Below are 21831 nucleotides of genomic sequence, written 5' to 3' on the forward strand. Positions count from 1 at the left end.
TCTCCCTCTCCCCCAAGCAGACCAGCGCCATGGCGGCTGGTGCCCACTCAGAGGGGTCGGTCTCGTACTCTTCTTGGTCTTCCGGGATTAGTTCTTCCCCTAGGGCGGCCGCTGCGACCTGGCGGGGGGTAGTGTTCGGATTCTTTGGACAGTTGGGATCACTTGCGTAGTGGCCGGGTCGCTGGCATCTGTGGCACAACGTTGGCCCGGAAACCGGCCCGGATGGCTGGGCTCCCTCAGCCGACCGGGGTCGAGGGGCTGCTTGTGGGTGACAAGGGGCCGGGGTCTTTCCCCCGACCCTGGCCTCCTCCTCCTCCTCCTCCTCCCCGGGGGCGATGGGGCCCTGGGTACGGTCTGGATGATTCGCTGGGTCCGTTCCGGCCAACTCGGGTGCTTTCCCACCGGTCGGCTTCGGCGGCGAGTTGTCGAGGTTCGGTTAGTTTACTGTCCAAGAGGTGCTGCCGGAGTTCCACGAAGCAGTTGTTCGACAGGTGCTCCCATACGATAAGGTCAAAAAGTTGTTCGTAGGTGGTCACTTTGTTGCCCTTGATCCACCCTTCGAAGGCTCGACTAAAGAAGTTCACGTACTCCACCCAGGTCGTACCCGGAATCCGTTTGCAGTCGCGGAACCGCTGGCGGTACATCTCGGGTGTGAGCCCGTATCGAGTGAGGAGGGCGGCCTTCATGTGGTCGTAGGATGTCATCAGATGGTCCGGGAGTTGCAGCAGGGCGTCCCGCCCTTCGTTGACAAACCTCCCCCATAATCCGGCTCCCCAGTCGCTCCGTGGAATCCGGTGGGAGGTCATGGCCACCTCATAGGCTTTAAACCACTGCTGTATATCATCGTTCTTGTGGTATTCCCGGATGACATCTTTGGGGATGTGAACCTTGGGCTCGGTAGAGGCAGGCAGGGTCGGTCGTTCGGGGAACCCGAGTTCTTTATTCTGTTTCTGGATTTCCAGTTCCTTGAGATTGCGCTCATGTTCGTACGCTAGTTTCTTTTCCTCTAGCTCTCTCTGTTTTTGCTTCTCTTCTCGCTCCTCTCGGAGCCGTAAGTGTTCCAGAGTTATTTTTTGTTCCGCCAGTTTGAGTTCTCCATCCAAGCGAAGTCGGGCCAGTTCTAATTCGTGGAGTCTGCTTTTTTCTCTTTCTTGGATCTCTTCCAGGGAGAGACCCGCTCTTCTTTCTTCAATTGGTGCGGGGCCCGTCTCGGTTGTTCGTGTTCGGGGTACGGCCGTACCCGTTTCTGCCCAAGCTTCTAGGGCTCGTTTGAAGTCTTCCTTTGTGCTCAGACCTGTGGTTGGAAGGCCAAGTTCTATGCAATATTGCTTCAGTTCCCGGTGGTTGTAGTCTTCCAATTTTTCCATCTGGAATTTTTCCGTTGTTCCGCTCTCTGTTGTCATGGTGGTTGTGTGTCGTGGGGAGAGTGACTCTCTGTACTATTATGCGTAGGTTCGGATCGCGCCGCTGGCCACCAATGTTAGACGGGGACCCTGAGGGTCGGCCGTCTACTGAGGGAGAGGTCCCCGAGGAGAACCACCTCCGGCGATTGTACAGATATGTCACCTCCCTCCCCACAAGCAGCCACCACACCAGGTTGAGTTCAATACTTTTATATAAGGTTTGTAGAACACGGATATTGGCGATACAGGATATCTCGGACCCGAGGGTCCTCTCACTTCTAGTCTCTGTAGGGAAAAGGGGGTAGCGGGACAGTCTTGGTACCGGGTCGGTACAGGAGGTGGCAAGAGGTGAGCTCACAATCCTCGAGCTGGTGAGTCTGCGAGTCGGGCCGCGGCAGCGCCAGCAGGCCGAGACGATGGTTTCACGAGGCAGAGGGCCGCGGCAGCGCCAGCAGGCCAAGACGATGGTTTCACGAGGCAGAGGGCCGCGGCAGCGCCAGCAGGCCAAGACGATGGTTTCACGAGGCAGAGGGCCGCGGCAGCGCCAGCAGGCCAAGACGATAGTTTCACGAGGCAGAGGGCCGCGGCAGCACCAGCAGGCCAAGACGATGGTTTCACGAGGCAGAGGGCCGCGGCAGCGCCAGCAGGCCAAGACGATGGTTTCACGAGGCAGAGGGCCGCGGCAGCGCCAGCAGGCCAAGACGATGGTTTCACGAGGCAGAGGGCCGCGGCAGCGCCAGCAGGCCAAGACGATGGTTTCACGAGGCAGAGGGCCGCGGCAGAGCCAGCAGGCCAGTCGCGGGTGAGTTCTTCTCGGGTCTCTCGACTCCAGGATACAACTGCCTTCCTGGTCTGGCCCTGCCCCAGTTATAGGTCTGGTCCCCTTTGATGTCCGGACCCTCGCGCCTGGGGGCCGGGAGGTCCGGGATGAGTGAGTCCAGACACCCAGCAGGGGGGTGGAGCCAGCGCCCAGGGCGGCCTGGGGTGATCGACACCTGGCGGAGGAGAGCCGTTGATGATTCCTTCTCCCATTGACTCGCCAAGTGGTCACTCTGCCTCCTGGGAGGAGGTTGGTGCCTCGATGTCGGGGCCGGCCGGGCCCAGGGTTAGGGTCGAGTTGAGGCCACGCGGCCTCGTGCTGTAGTACCCCAAAATGGCGGCTGGGCCGAGGCCGGGGTGCGGATGATGACCCGGGCCAGCTGGGTCCGGAGCTGGTGTCTTGTGGTGGAGGGAGTGCAGGTTACTTCGGGTGGTCGCCGGGGACTCTGGTTGGGGACTCAGGGAGAGCCAGGGTCCGGGTCCCGTTGCGGGGAGGGGGGGACAGCCCGACCATGCGGCCTGTCCAACAATATCCTAACCTCATCCATCACCAAACTCTCTCTAGAGACGCACTCTGGTCCCTACTCACCATTGGGGTTGCCTCCCTAACTCATGGCATCTTCCAAGAAGCTCTGTAGACAGGCCACATACTTCCACTCCTAATGAAACCTACACTAGACCTTATTGACCTCACTAGTTACAGGCCCATCACTCACCTTACATTCATCTGCAATATCAATGAAAAAGTAGTTTATGTTCACTCAAAGATCACATTAAGGGGGAGAGGGGGAGAGGGTGGGAGAGGGTGGGGGGAGAGGGAGAGAGAGAGGGAGGAAGAGGGAGAGAGAGAAAGAGAGAGAGAGAGAGAAAGAGAGAGAGAGAGAGAGAGAGAGAGAGAGAGAGAGAGAGAGAGAGAGAGAGAGAGAGAGAGAGAGAGGGGAGGGGAGGGGAGGGGAGGGAGGAGAGGGAGAGGAGCAGAGGAGGGGGAGAGGGAGAAGGGGCAGGGAAGAGGGAGAAGGGGCAGGGAAGAGGGAGAAGGAGAGAGAGAGAAGGAACACAACAAATGCTCCCTTAAACTGTTCCAGGAGCCCATTCATAGGCAGAATTATTTGGGTTTAGGAATACTATCAATGATGGTCTGATGAAAGAGAGAAGTTCTCTTTCTTAGTTCAACATTCAAGATAGCTTGAAAATGTATTTTACCGCCATTAATGGAGACATGACACTAGCAAAAGACAAATCGGTGAGTGCTGTGAAGTGAGCAAACAAATTCGCTCAAGCAAAAGGACATCAGAGTTGATAATAGGGACTTTGTTGAAAGTGAAGCAAGCGTTCCAGCACTCCAAAAATAAAATTACAACATTTTTGCTTAAGAACGGTGGCTGTTATGAAAAAACAGGAGCAGTCTACCATACTATTTCAAAGTACACACTGAGCAGACAAATGTGACCAAAGATAAGTCATTATTGTGTGAAAAGAAACAAAGGAGTGTCGCTCTTTGGAAAATATCAGCCAAGACATCAATAGAGAGATCAAAAGAGAAAACTGACCTGTGCCGGAAAAGGTACCTGAATGCGTCCCTCCAAGATGTTGTCTGTTGTTATTTCTACAGAACGTGTCAATTGTAGATCCAACAGAACTAAGTGGTACGGAACTTGAGGGAACATATCTTGAATCTGATGAGCCTGAAATTACAATATTTGTTAAAATGACCAATTGCCTGCATGCATTCTATACCACATACTGAATGAATATGTTCTCCATTTGCTATCCAGTTATGTTAATTGAGGCGTCGAAACCTACTTTGAGAGCTTTCTCATACTTCTGGTATTATGGAAGTACAGAGATTCAAATCATAATTGAAGGCAACATCTGTCTGCCTGTGCAACTGGTGAAACAAACTTGCATCCAAAATACCCTACGGACCTAGTCAATGTTTCAAAACAAATAACTTCACTGCAAAGTAGTATACATAACCTCAAGGTTTACAGATTTTAATGTGATGTGTGGTGACTGTTGCACTGCTTTACTTACAGAATGAAGAAAAGTAGCAACATACTTGTAAATAAACACTGGAATTTAAAACGTGTCCAACATGGGATCAGTAGGGCCAGAACCATGCAATATTTTGAAGATGCACACAGCTAAATCTTGCTAGGTCCAGCCTACAAGTCTCAAGCCTTTGACCCCCTAATCAACAGCAATAAAGAGATGTATAATGGTTGCTAATAGCAGTGTCCATTAATAAAAATGTAAGAATACATTTTATAGCACTCAAAATATTGGTTGTGGATGCAGGTGAAAGGTGATATCTAAACACCAGAGCCATAGCCAAATATGGCCAGTCTGAGCAAAGCATCACCTAAGTATCCTTTAATGCCTAATGTTTGGAGTAATTCAGATAGCACATACCAGTTCTTTTAGACTAGACCATGGCACTGGAAGTCCCTGAATATGACTGTGAACAATGGATTGGGCGTGAATACCACCCGAGTAAGATACACATTTGATGACATACCTATCAACAATAAAATATAACCCAATGCACAAAAGGAGGGCAGTTTGCCTGCTGTACTAAAATAAAATATAAAAACCCAAGGATAGAAAGGCTTTCATACCATCAAAAGTCCTTTGGGACAAACCAGATGTGGAGAATCCATTTTTTTAATCTAAAGGGGATTTTAATCTAAATCTCATAGTTTATACTGGACTTTAAATAAAACCTTATTTTATCGCATGCAAAAGAGTATAAATAAGATGATGGATGAAGATTGAAGGTTTAATGCCTAGCAAAAGCAAGAGCAACAACACAAGTAATCTTTCATGTCACCATTTATATCTCAAGGGTGCCCAAGGGTTCAACTGGCTTGTGAGCAACCAATGATAAAACAAAATGAAAAGGCTCTCCATATTGGAAGAAACCAACACCGTCGTTGAATAAAGCATTGTTTAATCAAAGAGTTTTGTAGGACTCAACTTAGCTATCATGTGCTAGATGTATGAAAGGTTACTAGCACTGAAAGACAGCAAATAGCCTAATGGTAATACTTACAAATGCAAAATCCACTGTTAAATGTATGAAAATGACACTGCAATTTCAGAAAGGCTCTTCAAACTGCAATGCCTATGAGGTTTTGCAACGGAAACAGATCTTTAAAGGAGCATTTACCATTCCTCTCTCCCTCGCAGATCACAAGAAAACATAACAGTGCTTTGCAACTGTGTTGCGAAGTGCAGCAATGTGAAGGAAATCTAGCTTTTCTGCACAAATGACCAGGTTGATTAATTTTTCGGCACCCTATTTTTGGCTGCCATTAGAACTCTGTGCACTGTAACATTACTACTCTGTATCCCGGTGCATATGCTCTGGGCCTCATATTGTATTGGGAATATTGCGGTTAGGCAGTTGGCGCAGAAAATGCTCAAATATGAGCTGCAGTGTATAGTGAGGCCGCCCACAAAAATACATATGGCTGTCAGGAGCATCATTGCGCTCTGGCTGGGATGTAGTTTAAAAGCACTACAGTGTCACATTAAGGAAACATGACTTTGCCAATATATATATTTTAATACAACACCACTAAAGAGTGCCTTGTACGCCTAAAGGGTAGTGATCTAGATCTAAATGTATATAAAAAAAAATATTTAAATAGGTGCCATCACAGAGACTTCAAAGCCTAAAAGCGGTTTTAACTGTGGAGGTTTAAGCTGCCTTCTCCAATTATTATTTTTATATCTGTGCTTGGGAAAATGCTAGCAACCAATCAAATAGAATCAAAGTTCTTTACACCTTAGATTTAAAATGTAATTTAAAGGCAAAATCAGATCTGTGATCATTTTAGTAGTAAAATGTATGTATGTTTGGATTTAAATAGCGCTTATAACCCAGGGGTCTCTAAGCGCTTTGCCTTGGGAACCCGTCCTGGCTTTTCCCTGTGAGATAGCCCCTACAGGGCATCCCCAAAGTGAAAGCCAGGCATCCCGCCGCGGGGGGGCAGTTGTGGAGATTAAGCAAGCTTAATGCCCAGAGTTGCAGAGTGTGAACCCATGATTAGGTCAGGCACCGAAGAGAGAATTATCGAGTCCGTGGACATTTGAGCTCGAGACCCTGCCGCGTCGGGAATTGAACCCTGGTCCCGGGTCTGACCTCTGCTTCAGGGTCTGCCTGCTCTAACCAGTGAGCCACACTTCTCCACGTCTCAATGTCTCTAAGAAGGTCAGGGCTGCATGTTAATTTGGGGAAATAGTATATGTTCTTAATACATCATGAGTTGGACCAACGTGAATTTTTAGCTCATGACACCTTACTGGAGTGGAACCTAAACATTAAAATGTCTAGGCGCCGGGATCTATCACAGTATCAGGTAGTAATGGGAAACTTGGGAAAAGCTGTGACAGTCATTACGAAATAGATTATTTTTTAGAGTAAACTTCCACTTTCTCCATTACGGCAAGAAGGGATATTAAAAATTGTAATACTCCAAAGAATAGTATAATATTTTATTGAGATGCCCCTCATTCTAAAATGCTTAGTTTTTGAGGAGCTTAAGTCGTTAATTATTAGACCAATTGTGAGCAGGAAAAAGAAAAGATTAACAATAGAGAAAACGGAGGAGCTACGCAAGCAAGATGGCCGCATAAGCTCCCGGCTCCGCAGACCTCCGCCAGCAGCTCGTATATCCTGCAAGTTATCCTGTTTTCCAACCAGACTTCCGTATATATGAGGAGTGACTGACTCTGAAGGCGCAGTCCCGAACTTTTTATCACACCGGATGACGGAGATACGCCGTGTTTCATTTTCGGCCTACCTGGGAGTGGAAGCCGGGGCCTCGATTTCTAACCCATCCAGGCTGGAATTGAACAACATCGGCTGTGAACCTTGGGCTTTGTCCGGTCTCCCGAACGGGGACATAATCTACCTGTTTTAAACGGCGATTTTGTGTCCTGCCTGCAACGCACACGCTACGGCGTGACACATCGTTTGCTGCGGCCCTGTATCCGACGCCCGGAGACATAGTAAGCTTGTCGGGGGGGTGCGGACGGGAGCCCCGACCAGCGGCGAAGGTGCAAAATTGTGAGGTGAGAGCGCCCGTGGTTGCTGTCCGCTCCAGATTTGCCTGCTTCCCCGGAGTAGCCGGCCTCCGGGGTCTGCAACCTGATCTGTTGCTTACGAGAGGAGATGGAGGGGACGGAAGGCACACCACCGTTGCGCGCCGTAATGGCGGCCATTAGAGCGCTCCACTCACAGATCGTCAACTACCAGGCACTGTCGGTAACAATGGATGTTCTTTGCCGGAGACCGGACGGCGGCTTTTTGCCTTCATCGCAGCCAGCGGTGCCACCAGTGAAACATCGTGTATCCAACTTCGAGGTCCCTGTGCAGACGCCGGATCCCTTTCGCGCTGCTGATTCCTATGAGACAGATCGCGCGCCCGTGGACATTGTCAGCGTCCCTTGCTTGAACCCTATCTCGCCGACTATCACTATGGACAACTTTGACTGCCTTAACAAGATCACCTGTGACTATTGGAAAGTTTTATCATCCTTCCACGCTTTTCCTCGCTTGCTCTGTGGAGATCGTGAACTTTTATCCTTTATTTGGCTTGCTCATACTGACTTGAACTTTCATGGAAACTTTACCTCTCTCATTGTTGCAGTGGCCTGGGTTGTAAGTGCTCCAGTGGACATTCGTACTGGCCAGGGTTAACTTGTGGGACTTTTTAGGATACGTGAAAATAATTTAATCTGCTGCTGGGATTGTGACCTGTGAAATGCGGGAGCCGGGTGGTATGTTTCGTACTTCCCGGATTGATTGTGCATCTCGTTACATGTATTTTGCACTTGTTTCCGGGTGGTTGCGTCTGGTGGAGGGTAAGGGAGTCCGGGAGTGTGTTTTTTTGTCTCTCCTCCTCCGCTTCTTTCCTTCTCTCTTTTAGGGACGTTTCTGGGCGACAGGCACGCTGCTAGTGGGTTAGGCCGTAGCCATTGCAGGGGTGCAGGGTGGTGGGGGGGGTTTGTTATTTTGCCTTTGTTTTGTTCTATGGCCCCTTCTTTCTTCTCTTTCTCTCTCTTTAGGGTATTCCTCTGGGCGACAGGCACGCTGCTAGTGGGGTAGGCCGTAGCCATTGCAGGGGTGCAGGGGGGGTGCGGGGGGGGGGGGGGTTGTTATTTTGCCTTTGTTGTGTTCTATGGCCCCTTTTCCTTTTCTCGCAGGGTCCGGTAGCGATACTTTCGATCTCATCCTGCTGCATATGAGTAGGCGGGGTTTGGGGTGGGTGGTTATGATGATAGATAGGTAGCTTTGTTCTTCTCCCTTAGTGACCGTACTGGCGCTTGCATTTTTACTGTTGGTCTATCTTGCTCCATGACTGCCTTTTAACGCCTTCCCGCATTTTTATACCTCTAGTGTGTAGCTCCGGATATCCTGTATCTTCTTCTTTATCTTGTTTTTTTGGGGGGGGGGGTTCAATGTAAAATGAAACCTTAGGCATATCCTTGATCTCGAAATGTTTTCAATACATCGTCTATCCTCTACCGCTGCCGGACCCATGGGTTGTCGGCTGAAGAGCTGTGTTATTGGATTTCCTGATACGTTCTGCATACATGTGGTGACCGGCCCCTGTCGATGCAGGGCTACTTCTGTATTTTGTGTTGAACGATATAATAAAGGTTTTAAAAAAAAAAAAACAATAGAGAAAACAATGCTACTCTTAACGGAAGAAGCAATGAGGGAACAAAAAGTAAAAAATAACTATGTGGTTGCTCAATTAGTGTGACCAATGCACTGGATAAAAACACAAATACCCTGAGTTTCAGGAAACGCAAGCCTGTATTGGTAGTGAGCCTTATTGTAAGTGTCTGAGGAAATTAGAGACTAACAAAAGTATACCTCATAGTGCTCTATGCTAGAAGACACTGTTGGGAACATCCATTTGAAATTTGAGTAATAAGACTGCATGTGCCTCCCAAGGTTTAGTGAACTGGTAAAAGTTTAGGATAAAAGACTCTGGAAAGAAGATGTGATGCTGATGTTAGGTAGCCTACATTTAGGAGTGGTATGCTAGAATTCTGAATCCATAAGAGATGATTATTAGATAGAAACTGGACATTTCATGGCGCACTCTGCGCCGGTTAGAGCAGCTTGACTGAGGAGAAGGAACCCATAAAATTGGATATACTATCAAACATCATTTAGAGAATTGTAGACATGCAATCATCATAGTACACACATCATTAGTACCTGCCTCCTACACCATCATATCAAAGAAACGATAAATGGGAGCTTACGTAAGCAAAGTGATTACAAACATAGATTGGGGGACAATTTTAGAATACATAAAAAAGTAACAAGGAATCCCAGATTCAAATTTACACAGCTTAACTATTTACATCAAATTTATCTATCCATGAACAAGACGTACCTCAAGGCAATTGATTTCTATCTGAGATGGCTACAGACATGCACATATTTGCATCACATGGTATGGACACACCAACAGTAACAAAACAGTTCTTGTAATCTGTATACAAGTAGAGGTTTAGGTGGGTTCGGGGGAATTAAGTTGTTTCCGTTTTGTTATTGTGATTGGCTAGAAGGTAAGAACTTATTATATGTCTAATTAATGATTTTATTTATAATCACAAATGTTGTATAACATGATAGCAAGGATGCAATACTAAGTGCATCACATTTTACTTTGTAATTGCATACATTGAAAAGCCAATAAAGAATAAAAAAAAAAAAAAGAGTCTGTGTGAACCAAAAATGGCCAGGAACCACTAGTGCCCCTTCCTCACCTCAAGAATACATATTCTTGGCTGGAGTTAACAACCCTTCTCTCCACCGGAGAATAGCCTGGGATCGAAAAATGCAGAGATGTTGTCAACAACTGCCCCTTTATCAGGGATTAACCATCTTGGATGGCTCAGGAACAGTTGGCAGGAAAAAGGTCAGCATTAACACTACCGGTCTTTTGACTTGAAGATGCCTCCAGCTCGTATTTATGTATCACGGAAAGGGGGGGGGGGTCATAAAATGCTCCCCTTGCCATAAAACCCCTAACCCTCCCCACCCACCCACCCACCCCAAAGTTCTCCGCTTACATTTACCACTGCTAATAGCAAGAGGTAAAGAGCAAGTTACTTCCCTTCGGTAACACTCTTTCTGGTGAATACTCAATCTAACCAAGGATTACCTCACATTTAAAATATTCCCAGGCATCAGACTGGATCTGGGAGATTTTTCAGAGTAGACTCTGTGTACCTGAAGGTGGTATTGTACAGTTACCTGTAAACCACGTTCTGCCCCGGAAGTGAGCGCTGGAGTCGCTTGCAAACGCCACCAAAGTGCACTGATATAGGTTTATTTCTTGACGCTGTCTGCGCCACAAAAACAGTTATTAGTGGAAGAGTCCAGGCCTCGAAGTTGGGACCTTTTTAGATTGAACAGAGTGTATTCCATAGAACGAGGAGGAGGGGAGCAATGAGGAATCTGCAGTTAGATAGAGTATCCCTCAGCCAGAGTATTTCTGAGGATAATTAACTTGTTCTTCTGATGGATATTTCTAACCACAGATTCCTCACATTTAGAATACATACCAAAGCAGTGTCTCCTCCTGATTGTGTATCTGTGGAATGACTGGGAGCAAATGGTCCTGGAGGACCGAACAACCAAAATGCCCTTCCTGGTGGACCTGGCTGTCACGGAAGGAAAATGCTAATGCTAATAGACATCTGTTTGTGGCATGCAGTGCTGTAGATTCTCATGCTGTGCACACTCCTGCCATTTAGTGTTGGGCTCCGATGTGTGGAAGTTGTTTTTCCTCGAAGAAGTCTTTCGAGCCACAAGGTTCTGTGATCCCTCCTTTTGATGGTAATGCGCATGGGCATCGACCCAATTGTTAAGATTATTTTTTATTTCCCCCCCGTCCGGAAAGCAAGTGAGGATGGAATGAGATGCAAAGCGATCTTTTGGAGAATGTCCATGTAAAAGATTAAAGTGAGATAGAAAGAGAACTGCAACGGCCACAGGTGTCCGGGGACGAATGTGAGCGCATGTGAATCTACAGCACTACATGTCACGAACAGATGTGTATTGGATAAGTAGGGCTACCGATTTTACAATATTAATTTTTGTAACATTTCCATCTGTATTGTTCCATATTTATTTTTGGGCTATCTTATTGGTATTCATCCATATATATTTAAGGGTTTTGCGAATTAATGGAGTCATAAAATGGTATATTTCTACATTTATTTAACTGATAAACATGCAACGCTTTGCTGCCTGCCGCAGCCTACGCGTTTTAGTAAATTAAGCAGGCAAATCTAGTTAAACACTACAACCACAGATAAATATCAGCATTAGACATATATGTGTTAACATATGCCTGTGTTTAGGGAAATCTCAACCTGTTATTTTATCTTCCCTTGCTGTGCATCTGCTCAGCTGTTGTCCTGGAAATCACAATAAACAGCACAGATGGTCTTCCACAGGAAGCCCAACTTTTTTTTTATTTGTAAAAGTGAAAAAATACGGAGACAGGAAACACATGGTTTCCTGTCTGTATTTATTGGTAAAAATCTGTATAAATGGAAAGCTGGGAGCCTTATGGCTCGAGGAATGTGTGGCTGTTGATACACATGCTATGCACAGACTGAAAAGCAGTCCTCGCCAAAAGCGGTGGCTAACCTGTGGGTGCTGCAGTAGATTGAAAAAGTGGGCGGAGTACTGCCTGGCCAACATTGCCTGTTAGCGTGCTAGCACTTGGCACAAAGTAGTGATTTCTAAAGGTGTGTGATGTGGACAAGTTAGCTGCTTTACATATGTCAGCTATTGGACTATTCCCCAGGAAGGCCAAGGTGGCTTCCTTTTTGAGTGGACTGTGCTTCATGAGGGACAGATGAAGTTCTCTTTACTTTAGCATAGCAGATTTGGATGCATTTGACTATCCATCTGGCAACACATGATTTGTAGAGGGCCTTTCCTTTGTGGGTTTTTGAGAAAGCGACAAATAGTGGCAGAGTCTTTCTGAAAGGCTTTGTCCCATCTATAAAATATATGAGGGTTCAATTGACATCCAGTGTGTGAAGAGACCTTTCTTCTACAGGCAATTCTAGGGCTTGATTCAGGTGGAACTGATAAACCACCTAAGGAAGAAATTTAGGGTTGGTGCGGAGTACAACTTTGTCCCCATGTACTTGAAAGAAAATTTCTTCTAGGGTTAGTGCCTAGAGCTCAATGACATGCCGAAGGGAAGTAATGCCAATCAAAATAGTCACCTTCAAGGAGAGGATCTGAAGGGGGCATGAGCGGAGAGGCTAAAAGGGGGACCCAGGAAACCAGTGAGGATGATATTGAGGTTCCATGATCAAGCCGGTTCAGTCCAGGGAGGTATTACCCTCTTGAGGCCCTCCATGAAAGCTCTGATAACTGGAATTTTGAAAAGGGAGATATGTTCCCTATTCTGTAGATAAGCGGCCACAGCGGCTAGTTGGAACCGAATAGAAGCGAATGCCAGCCCGTAAGTTTGTAAAGTAGCAGGTAGCAGTCAATGTCCTGTACTCTAGCTGTGAGCTGATTAATATGTTCTGAGTGACAATAGTGGGGAAATCGTTTTCCTTTGGCTATATAGCACGGGCGGGTAGTGGGTCTACGTGCTTTCTTCATCATGACCATGCACTCGGGAGCTAAGCCAGATCGCAAGGTTGAGGTACTTGGGGTCTGGGTACTGTATTCCTCCATGGTTACGCATGAAAAGGTCTGGCCTGGCTGGGCGTTTCTTGTGCAGAACCATAGAGAGAGTTCCAAAAAGTGTTGTAACCCTGTTTTGCAGTCCCAAGTTGGGGCCACTAGAATGCGCGTGAGGGACATCTGCTGTAGCCTCCGAACCACAATTCGACTCAGTGGGAGAGGAGGAGAAGCATAGGGAAATATACATGACTAGTTCATTAATAGTGCATTGCCTTTGAGTTGTGGGTATGGGAATATGGATGCGAGGTTTGGGCATTTTGCATTTTTCTATGGTTGCGAATAGGTCTATTTGAGGAAAGTCCCATCGCTGGAATTACTGATGGAGGACTTGCGGGTTTCCACTCGTGGAATTGCTGCTGCATTCTTCTGAGGAGGTCAGCAAAGTCGTCGTTCAGTCCCGGAAGGCACTCCACTGGTAGGTGGATTTTGTGATGGGGAGCCCATTACCACATGCAGTGGGTGAGAGGAGAGACCTATGGAGACAGAGTCCCCCCTCCTTTTGAAGATCAACAATAGCTGTGGATGACTTTGCCCTCCAGATGGGGAAAGAAAGCCTTCAATGCAAGGTAAACTGCTAGTAGTTCTAAGTAAGTGATGTGAAGGCCCTAGTGTTTGGGTTCCTAGTGGCCTTGGACAGTCAAAGCTTGTAAATGTGCTCCCCACACGGAGAGTGAGGAGCTCGTTGTAATGGTCTCCTGTGGAACTGGGTCAAGAAAAGGCCGCCCCTGAAACAGGTTTTTAATGTTAGGCCACCGCAAAGTGACAAGTGCAGCAGCTGACCAACATTAGATTGTCCCAGTGACCCTCTGGTGGAGACCATTGCTGTGCTAGGCATTCCTGCAACAGATGGCTGTGTAGTCTTGCGTTGGGCACTATTGCAATGCAGGAAGCCATCATGCCTAGGAGGTGCATAACTGTCCTGACTGTGACCTGGTGGTCTAGCTGAAAGAGCAAAAGGAGTGCCTCAAATGATCGTTTCCTTGCAATTTTGGGGTAGCCCAGCCCGTGTTCATAGTTAAAGACTACTCCTAAATAAGGCTGAATTTGTTGGGGCTGGAAGATGGATTTTGTGGCACTGATGGTGAATCCCAATTTGTGTAGAAGGTGTATGGTGGTCGGAGTGTGTTTGTGACATAGTTGGCGGGTAGACCTTTTGATGAGCCAGTTGTCCAGTTAAGGATGTGAATGCCCTGCTGACGCAGGTGTGAGGCTTCCACTGCCAGGAACTTTGTGAACACTAGGAGAGATGGAGTGGCCCTGAAGGGGAGTACCTTGAACTGATAGTACCTCCCGCTGACCACAAACCTGTGGTAGCGCTGAGGCACTGGGTGTATTGGTATGAAAAAGTATGTGTCTTTCAGGTTGAGAGCAGTCATGAAGTCGTTCTGCTGTAGAACCGGTATGACATCCTGAAGAGATACCAAATGAAAATGGCCTCAGTGGATGCATTTGTTGAGGGGTCTTAAGTTTAGAATGGTCCTCAGGAGTGATTGGTCCTCTTGTTTGAGTAGTTTAATGTTCTCTGCTGAAAGTCGGTGTTTGCGTGGTGGTGCGGTGGGTGGTGTGGAAGCTAGCTCTGTACAGTAACCGTGCTGTATGATGCCCATAACACAGTGATCAGAGGTGATGTTCTGTCAAGTGGAGGAAGAACCCTTCCAAACAGCCCCCCAACAGGGGATATGTGATCGGGGCAGGAGGGGGGAAAGTCAGGGTTTGCGGACTGTGGCAGGGGTTTGCTTTTGAGGGATCCTTACCTCTATCTCTGGAGAAACCTCTACCCGAGGGTGGCAGGGCCTGTGGTCGATTGTATGTTGTGGAGGCTTCAGGAGAGGTTTGTTTCAAGTCTCCACGGAATGGAGTATGGTGATAGAAACCTCAAAAAAGTGGACATTTGAAGTGCGCCCATAGCCTTAGCTGTTTCAGTACTTTTTTTAACTTATTTTCAAAAAGCTGGTACCCCTGTGGCACGAACAGATGTTGACCATCAAATGGAAGGCTAAGTAGTTCTGCTGTACCTCTGGTTTGAACCCTGATATACGTAGCCATGCATGATGTCTAAGAAGGAGGCTTGAACTGATGTCCCGAGCAGCAGTGTCAGCGGCATCAAGGGCATATCCTGTGTTCAAGGAGGTACTTGAGGAGTTCATCCATTTCATCCAAATTGACTTTGTAGTATCTGCCCAAAAGACCTATAGAATTGGCAATATGCCAGTGGTTAGCGGACTGTGTCACTTTATTCCCATAGCGTCTAGTCTTTTACTTTGGGAGTTGGCATGCTTCTGCACCGTGTGAACCACAAGAGAGTCTGGGGAAGCGGATCTCAAATGTAATGAGGGTCAGAGTGGCACGCCTTATACTTTTTATCAATTCGGGGCGTAATTACCCGAGGACAGACAGGGAACTGGAAAATGCCAACTGTCTGACACCACATACCTTCTAGCATAGGAAGGTATTGTGTACTGTGTTATGTGGAGGAGAGGGTCTGAAATAGGAAATCCTCTTCTATCAAATATGAATGGTGTGGAACTTTATGGTAGGCCGCTGCTCTGGTGGAGATGTGTTCCTGATATGTGGACAAATGATATGGGGGAGGATGGTCAAGCTGGGTAAAGATCAGGGATGGTGTTTGCTAGGGGCACAACGTCATAAGTGTCCCCGGTGTCTGGTTGTGGAGAAATGGCAATAGTGTCAGCCCCCTATATAGGCCCAGTGTGCGGAAGCGGTGACCACTGGGGAGTGTAAGAAAAAGGCTCTCCATGACAGGAGGGAGAGGAAGGGGAGTCCTGCGTGGCTTGTGTTGGTGATGAAAGGGCAGTTAGTAGGCTGGTGGCCTTGTCTGACCTTTACCTTAGTTAAGGAGCTGGGGCTATATGCAGGACTTCTTGGAAAGAAAGCTGCTTTTTTGGTGGCTTAATGGCAGTGGGCGGGCGATGATCCGGCCCGTGTGAGGATAGATTGCCAAATGTCTCTGTTGAGCATCAATCTCCTCTTACAGGCAATGGAGGAGTGGCTCAACCGTTTAGTCGCTGACTGTAGTGTAGTCAACTTCGGTGCCGAAGGCTTTGGGATGTTGGTATTTTTGGAGCCAATGGTTTTGGTGCCAATGGTTAGACTGAGACCGTTTACTCGATGCCCAGCTGGTAGTGGGTAGTGCTGAGCTGGTAGGCTTGGAGTGATTTTTTCAGCAGCGAGCTGGAGCTCGGAGTTGTAGCTGTAGTTGATGGTTGGTGCCAACATGGACTGAGGTTAGTGGTGGCCTGATAGTCTGCCGCTAGTGTTCCAGAGTGGCTGTGCAGCCTTGGGTGGAGGAGGGAACTGTATTGAGGAGGGAAAGAGAAGGCACTCTGTTAAGCTGCTGGAAGGAGTATGCCTACTCATTGGCTGCAGATACCTCGCAGTGATGTTTTTGAAATTCTTCAGCGCCAAAGAGGTCCACTGGTACTCTGTGATCCTCGACGACATCTCAAATCGGCGGGACAGATGGCCACAAAAAGCTTTCTTCGGTCTGAAGGAGTGGCAACCAAGCTCATTGTATGCGGGCTAAAGGCAAAGGTTACAGACCTGATGGAGATCGGTTGTGGATATTTTGAGTGGTACCAAGGATAATCTCTAAAAGGCGTTCGTTCCATCACACTCATGACATGGCATGGAACCAATCGAATGTCCCAAGAAAAGAAGGCATTCAGAAGGCAAGGCCCCGTGAGGGGGAGAGATTGAACTGAGGATCGCCTGGGCGCAGATGGAGTGATCAAACCAGACCTGAAGGAAAATGGGATACACAATCTAAAACAATACCGATAGTTTATCTATGGGAACCGAAGAGAGTACCAATTACTGTCTCAAACGAAAGCACGGGAGGACACGTCTGAAACGGACGACAGAAAGATAGCAATCAAAAAATGGAGTAGATGCCCATTCACATTATCAGCAAGAGGAGGAATCCCCAAACCTCACAACTCGAAAGACTTCTTTGAAGAAACAAATATTGCACACATCCGGGCCCAACACTAGATGGCAGGAGTATGCACAGCATCTGTATCTACAGCCACACGTCGCAAACATAATGCTTTGGAAACAGGTGCACTGATGCCCTAGTTGCAGCCTGAAAAATATGAGTGAAATGAAAATAACCAATGAAAGGGAGCCTCTGCAAAGGGGTCAAGTGAAACTTCTGCACATTGCTAGTGAACTCAATGATGTCAGGTGATTTGATGTCGTATGGAGGTGTTCCATCACTGACTGTGGCCAGACTGCTTTCAACCCCATGTCATCGAGGTTGGGAAACCCAACCCCCGAAAGTGTACTGCAACCACCACCACATTCATGAACACCGAAAGGGTACCGCTGAGGCAGAAAGGGAGCATGGCAAAGTGAAAATGCCTGTGGCCCACCTTGAACCGCAAACCGTGCCCGTGGACCTGCAAGAAGGGAACACAGAAAAAAAGCATCCTGTAGGTCCAGATTTACATTAGATCAGGCTTCTCCAACAAGTAGCTCATGAGCTACTGGTAACTTTCCAGCTACATGTGAGTAGTTCTCCTGTGTGCAGCGCAGTCTACTATATTAGTAGCTTTTGTTGGTTTGAAATATATGTATAGTAAAACTGAAAACTGTATTTGAGAACGTGTATTTTCAGAACCCGTAATTGTCAGAATATATTTTGTTTATATTTGAATGAGAAAACCGCGCAGGATTGGAAGACTTATTACTAATATTAATAATAGGATTATCTTGGCATCAGGGGCCACTGCAGTTGAGGCTGTCACGCATTTTGCTGATAAAGACGTTCCAAACTGACCAAACCTTTTTCACATTACTGCAGGCAATCCTGCACTGAGATGATCATGGCTTGAAATCTTGTGTAGGATGGACACTAATAAAATCTTGTCTGATGTGTACAACACCAATATTATTAGTAACTTGGGATGATTTTCATTGAACATAATTAGGTTGTTAGTGAAATAGCTGGAGACCCTTGCATAGAGTCTCCTGAATATAGGGCAGACAGTTCCTGAACCGAGGTGAGCATCTTGAATTCGTCCAACCGCAGGAAGAAATCGAACGGTTGGAGATCTAAAATAGCATGAAAAAGGCATCTTTCCTTTTTCAACACTAAGAAACAGCAGGCGTAACATCCAGTTCCTATTTCTGAAACCGGGACACACTCTATGGCTCCTTTCATCAAAAGAGCCTTTACTTCCTGGAGCAAAATAGGCAAATGTTCCTCCGAAAGCTGCTTGGATGTAGGTGGAAGAGGCGGTAGGGAAAAGAACGTCAAGGATTTGCCCCATTAATCTATCAATAGGATACACCTATCAGATGTTCTGGTCTGCCACCCATGGAGGAAATTATTGATTCTGCATCCCACAGGGTGGTTGTGTGCCGCTAAGAGCAAATTAAAGCAAAGCAGCTTGGAGGCTGCTGCTGAAGGGGCAGGGGACTGGAAGGTACCCTCTTCCTATGGGCCTGGGTACTCTTCAGGGGAAATCCTACCCCAACAGTACTTGGGTGCCTTTAGTTAGTGGTGGTGTGCTGGCTTGGCACTGCCTATAAACAAAACCCCTGGTGATGACCCGCAAGGGGCAAAACTGTTGGGGATACTGCCTTGCTGATGTTGAGAGACCAAGGGAGCATGCTGTGGCTCTATGTTCTTTAAAGTGCACTAGGGTGGAGACAGGCTTCTCGCCAAATAGGTGAGTCCCATCACAAGTCTATTCCATGTGTAACCCCTGGACGTCATTCTTGAAGCTTGTGGGCCTCATCCATACATGGCACCTGAGCACAACACTAGTTTCGACTGTTTTGCCATTCATGTCCAGGCCCGACCATACAAATATTTGGTTGTTTCTATACTATCCTTAATGATCTGTACCAACTTGGTGCAGAATCCCTCTGGGACTGCGAGAAACCAGTCACGTAATGCATGGGAGTACCTACCCAGCAAACAGCTGGCCTTGACTGAGCAAATGGCGGGACTAGCGGAGGAGAATGCCCTTGAAAAACTCAAGTCTCTTCAACTCCATACAAGGAGGGGTCATAAGGAATGAGTTTGGGTTAATCCTGCTAGGGGAAGTCTAAACTACCACAATCTCATGAGTAGTGTGTTGCATCAAAAAGGCAGGGCTACCTGAAGCTGGTCTGGCAGCCGTGCTGAACAAGTTACTTACCTTCGGTAACAAAATATCTGTAAGAAACATTAGTTAGCTAGATTCCTTACCTTAGAATAACCCCCAGGCTTCAGACTGGATCCGGAAAATTTTACGTAGCAGTACCCTTGCGCGTCGTACACGTCGTCTGCGGCTCCGCGTCTGTCGTCGGGATGATGTCGGAGTACTTAAACGCCGCCCTCGCGCGCTGACATCAGTTCTTATACACAGCTTTTCCGCGCCAGAAACGCAGAGCCATGATAAAAACCGACACTGGTGCCATGAAACTAGGGCCCTGAAACGGATGACCTTAATCCTAGATATTCGTTCGCAGATAACCTCTTCCACTTGGAAGCATAAGAAGTCCTAGTGGAAGGTCGCTTAGCCTCCTTCAGTATGTCCATACAATCTTCTGGTAGATTCAAATGGCCATATTGCACTATCTCAGGAGCCATGCCGCCAAACTCAAAGACGAAAGGTTGGGGTGCAACATCTGCCCCCCGAACTTCGTGAGAAGGTCCGGCCTGCACGGCAGCCGTATGTGAGGAAGGAGAGACCGGTGAAGCAGGTCCGTGAACCACCACTGCCTGGGCCATTCCGGGGCAATCAGGATCATCCGCGCCCTGGACTGGGACAGCTTGATGAGTACCGCCGGAATCAGGGAAATGGGTGGAAAAGCATACAGAAAGCTGTTCGACCAGTTGATCCATAACGCATTCCCCAGCGTCCCCTGCTGGTAGTACCTGGAGGCTAAGTCTCGGCATTTGCTGTTTTCGGCGGTGGCGAACAGATCTACGTCTGGTGTCCCCCACCTTGCGAAGACTTGTCCTAGTACTTCGGCGTTTATGACCCATTCGTGGTTTTCCTGAATCAGTCTGCTCAGTGCGTCTGCCTGAACATTCTGCACACCTGGCAGATGGGTAGCCGTTATCATCAGTCCTCTGGCTAGAAGCCAGTGCCAGATCGACTGCGCGATCTCGAACCTGCTTGTTGAGGTAATACATTGTGGTCGTATTGTCCATCTGTACAAGCAGAGAGTTGGTCTGGAAGGACGGATGAAAGGCCTTCAGTGCCAAGTGAACAGCTCTGAGCTCCAGGAAATTGATGTGATACGTGGACTCCGTCGGGTACCACGTTCCTTGTATCTGTAAGTCTCCGGAATGCGCCCCCCAGCCGTGGAGAGAAGCATCCGTCACGATAGTCTGTGTGGGAATGTCCTTATGGAAGGGAACCCCTCTGAGGAGATTCTCCGCTGAACACCACCACTTCAGAGACTGAAGAGCATGCAGAGACAGTCGTATCTTGTTGTCCCAAGATCCTTTCCTCTGATCCCACTGATCCTCCAAGCACTCCAGCAATGGTCTCATGTGCAGCCGTGCATGTGGCGTGAGGAAGTTACAAGAGGCCATCGACCCCAGTAGAGAAGACACCGTCCTCACTGTTGTAGATGGAGCGGTCATCAGAGCCTGAGCCTTCCGAAGGAGTGATAATCGTCTCTCCTCCGAGGGAGACATGCTTGCTGACAGCGTATTGATGGAGGCTCCCAAGTACTGTATGCACTGGACCGGAGTCGGGACAGACTTGGACATGTTGATGTGTAACCCCAGCTTGTTCAAGAGAACGCACGTCTTCTGGAAGTGCGATTGAGCTTCCGAGAAGGAGGAAGCCTTGATCAACCAATCGTCCAGGTACGGGTAGACAAACACTTTGTCTTTCCTCAGGTGTGCAGCTACCACCGCCATGCACTTCGAAAATGTTCTGGGCGCAGACTTAAGCCCGAATGGCAGTACTGTGTACTGATAATGATTGGCGCCGACTTGGAATCGCAGGAACTTCCTGTGTTTGTGTGCAATGGGCACATGGAAGTACGCATCCTGTAGGTCTATAGCGCAGAGCCAGTCTCCCTGTTGCAGCTGAGGATAAATCTGATGCAACGACAGCATGCGTAATTTCTCTCTGCTAATCCACTTGTTTGCTTGTCGCAAATCCAGAATGAGCCTGAACTCGTTCTTGTCCTTCTTGCGAACCAGAAAGAACCGGGAGTACAGACCCCTTCCCCTTTGGGACAGAGGTACGTCTTCTATCGCCCTTTTCCTTAACAGGATATCGGCCTCCGCCTGGAGCTCGCGCAGCTAAAACTGCGAGCTGACCGGAGGAATTGCTGGAGGAGGGCTGGTGAACCGAAGAATGTATCTATTGCAAACAATATTCAGCACCCACTTGTCCTGAGTACTTTTTCTCCACTCTGCCAGAAAAAAATGGAACGCTTCCCCCCCACCCGGAGCGGGTAACGGATGTAGGGGAAGTAACCGCTCAGGGCCGAGACCCAGCCGGGCCTTTGTTCGCCGCTGCGGACTGCTGGCCGCCTCTACCCTTCTGGCGCTTCTGGAAGGGCCTTCGGAACTGCTGCTGCTGTTGCTGCTGTCCTGAAGCCTGCCCACACCCTCTGCCCTGCACTCCAAACAGTCTCTGGAATGGGCGGTAGGTCTTCTCCTTGGGCTTCTCCAACCCGACAGCCGTCAGGGTCTCGGCCTCCGCCTTCATGCGGGCCATCTCGTCATCCGCATGCTTGCCCAACAGGGTTTCCCCCGAGAAAGGCAGATTGGCCACCCGCTGCTGAGCCTCTGTCTTGAGCGACGTAAGGCGAAGCAAGCGCGGCGTCGCTGGTTGACACCATGACAGTACCCATGTGCCGCCAGAAGAGACACAT

At 48.1% G+C, this 21831-nt stretch overlaps 1 protein-coding gene across 1 annotated transcript in view; it reads right to left on the reverse strand.

Moving 5' to 3' along the window:
• Window positions 1-21831, reverse strand: part of AMFR (autocrine motility factor receptor) — a 320402-nt gene that overhangs the window by 62010 nt on the left and 236561 nt on the right. Inside the window, exon 11 of the mRNA XM_078670185.1 lies at window positions 3773-3907. Within this exon, the coding sequence (XP_078526311.1) occupies window positions 3773-3907 (135 nt within the window). The remainder of the gene's footprint in view (window positions 1-3772; window positions 3908-21831) is intronic.

This window comes from Lissotriton helveticus, chromosome 12 (assembly GCF_964261635.1).
Source record: "Lissotriton helveticus chromosome 12, aLisHel1.1, whole genome shotgun sequence".
Lineage (NCBI taxonomy): Eukaryota > Metazoa > Chordata > Amphibia > Caudata > Salamandridae > Lissotriton > Lissotriton helveticus.